The following is a 2,531-nucleotide window of genomic DNA, read 5'->3' on the forward strand; positions in this document are numbered from 1 at the left end:
AGCAACAAATGTCCCTAAGGTAGCCACAAGAAAGCCAGGAAGAGACCACCAGCCCGAAAGCAGACAGCTAAGGAGCACCAGGGAGACTGATCCAACCGCCGGTGCTGCAGCAGAGCTATGAAGAGCTTTTTGCTGCGGCACAGCAGAGCCCTGTGAAACCGCAGCCCTGGCAGGCACAAGGAGCGCTGGAGCTGAGTGCTCCTCCACGCAGCCACAGCCGGAACTGTGTGTCCCTCCGCCAGACGGGCGGGGGGAGCCTTCGGCTGACCCCAGCCTGGCTCCGCTCCTGTCCCCACAGGCACTCACCACGCCATTCTCAACACAGAAGCCCAGCTGGTACTTGGAGTCGGGGCGCCGGATGACAGCCGTGGTGACAGGGGGACAGTGCACGATGTTCAGCACCACCTCTGTCTGGTGCTTCAGCTCCTGGAAGACAGGATGGGGCCTTGTCAGACTTTGGAGAGCTATTCAGTGCGGTTGAGAGGGGCGAGGCAGCCACGTTGCTCACAGGAGGGCTGAGGATTAGCAACCTGTTTTCAGTAGGGAAACTGAGGCACACGCAGGGATCCTTGAGGTCCCTTCTAACCTGGGATTCTATGATTCTATACTGCCACGCTCAAATTCGGGGAGAACAACTTAGAAATCCAGTCCACGACATCCCACTGCCCACACTGCCTTCAGCTCCTTCCTGCCTGGGAGGTAGAAGATGCTCCCTCCAGGTCAGGTGCCTGCCTGCTCACCCACCCTCCTCCTTGGGCCCTGCCCACATGCTGCCTTAGCAAATTTAGTCCCCAGCTTTGTCCCTGCCCTGTCACATCCCTTCCTCCCAAGCACTCAGAGCAGGGACTGTCACAGCCCACAGGTTGGGTCTGGCCCCCCACACTCTGTGCCCTTTCCCCCCACAACCTCCTACCACCCACCCGTCCCTGAGCTGGGAGCACCAGGGGGGACCCTGACATTCCCAGACACATTCAGGCCGGTCCCCATCTCTGCCAGCACTCGCCCTCCTACCAGGGTGGAGGCAGGGGCCACCGTGGGCACAGCCCTGGCTCACCCGGATGATGCTCTGGCAGGTGGTGAGGGGCAGCCCCACCAGGCTCGTCCCGTTGACGGACATGAGGCGGTCCCCGATGCTCAGCTCGCCCGACCTCTCTGCAGGGCCCCCGTGCATCAGGTTGGCGATGACCACTGTGGGCAGGATGGAGCCCCAGCCCGACTCCACGATGGCGATGCCCAGGATCTCCCCCTTCTGCTTCCGGATGCAGACCTGGGAGCAGGGCACAGATGGGTTACGGTCACTGGAGTCATGGGGCACATCCCAGCACGGGTGTCCTGGGCTCACAGCCAGCTGGGATGGGGCCCAGTTTTGTAGGGAGCACCCTGCTCAGGGAGCTGTAGAGGGGACACAGAGGTGCCAGCGGGTACCTCACACTGTCCCCACCCCTCCAAAGCAGCTCTTACGTCCTTGCAGTTCTCCTGCCGGGAGAAGTGGGTCAGCTCCGCATTGTATTGCTCCTGGTCCTCGAGGGCACGGCTGTACTGGCGAGGGCTCAGCTCGCTCGGGTCGATGCTGTTGGCCTCCAGGAAGCGCTGGTAGGCCACGCCAAACGCCTGCCCGATAGCCTGAGCGATGATCTGGGCCTGGGGAAAGAGAGGGCTGGTTCGTGTCCATGGCTCAGGGCCAACGGTCTCATGGCCAAACTGGAGCCAACAGCTGCCGGTGCCCTGCGATGCCCAGCACAGGCGCTGTGCCCTGGGTGCTCCAGGGCATCCTGGCTCCTTCCCTGCCTGAATGGGCCCCTTTACGGTGCCAATCCTTCCCCCTTTCCTTGCCAGGCTCCTCTGTGTTGCGCAGGTGCTCAGGCCGGGTTCCTTCCCCCGCTGTGTGCTCATCGGGAGCCCCCAGCACAGAGACCCAAAGTACCCGGTCATTAGAGCAGGCTGGGGCCCAGGACCCCAACGCCACCCCGCCCTCCCGAGGGACTCGCGTGTCGCCTCACATCGGCCGAATGGAAGACGTGACAGATCATCTTGTAGAGCCGCTTTTCCTCCACCACCTCTGACCGTCGAGGCAGTTTCCGGCGCGCCATGAGCACCACGAGGGAGCCGATGTCAGCAATGTAGGAGATGGTCTGGAGGGAGTGATCCATCATGGCCTCCTGGCAAGGGGGACACAGGCAGAGACGTTCAGCCCTCCCTGACCCTGTGGGCAGCCCGTGAGCCAGCCAGGCACCGCTACAGGCAGGAAGGGTTTGGGTTCGGGTTCAAATGCCACAGTGCTGGGATGCTGCTCAAATGCCTGGCACGCACTGGGCAGAAACCACATCCACACTAAAAGGTACAAACAGCTCTTTCGATCGAGGACTCATCCGTGTCTCTGGGCACTGCCAGGGGACAAGACAGCTCTTCCCTCTTACTATAAAGCAGAAACTAATCTTGAGGCAAAGAGCTACAGAAATTTCAAGCCTGGGTTCCCTGGAGCTTGTCTGGGAACACAGCAGCTCCCGCGAGGCGCAGTTTGCATGTGACGC

At 61.6% G+C, this 2,531-nt stretch overlaps 1 protein-coding gene across 1 annotated transcript in view; it reads right to left on the minus strand.

Moving 5' to 3' along the window:
* APBA3 (amyloid beta precursor protein binding family A member 3) overlaps positions 1 to 2,531 on the minus strand; it is an 8,466-nt gene that overhangs the window by 1,779 nt on the left and 4,156 nt on the right. The window contains exons 6-9 of the mRNA XM_035892994.1: positions 2,001 to 2,159; positions 1,462 to 1,641; positions 1,055 to 1,267; positions 307 to 426 (exon numbers count right to left, since the gene is read on the minus strand). Of these exons, the coding sequence (XP_035748887.1) occupies positions 307 to 426; positions 1,055 to 1,267; positions 1,462 to 1,641; positions 2,001 to 2,159 (672 nt within the window). The remainder of the gene's footprint in view (positions 1 to 306; positions 427 to 1,054; positions 1,268 to 1,461; positions 1,642 to 2,000; positions 2,160 to 2,531) is intronic.

This window comes from Egretta garzetta, unplaced genomic scaffold (assembly GCF_000687185.1).
Source record: "Egretta garzetta isolate BGI_Z169 unplaced genomic scaffold, ASM68718v1 scaffold564, whole genome shotgun sequence".
Taxonomy (NCBI): Eukaryota; Metazoa; Chordata; class Aves; order Pelecaniformes; family Ardeidae; genus Egretta; species Egretta garzetta.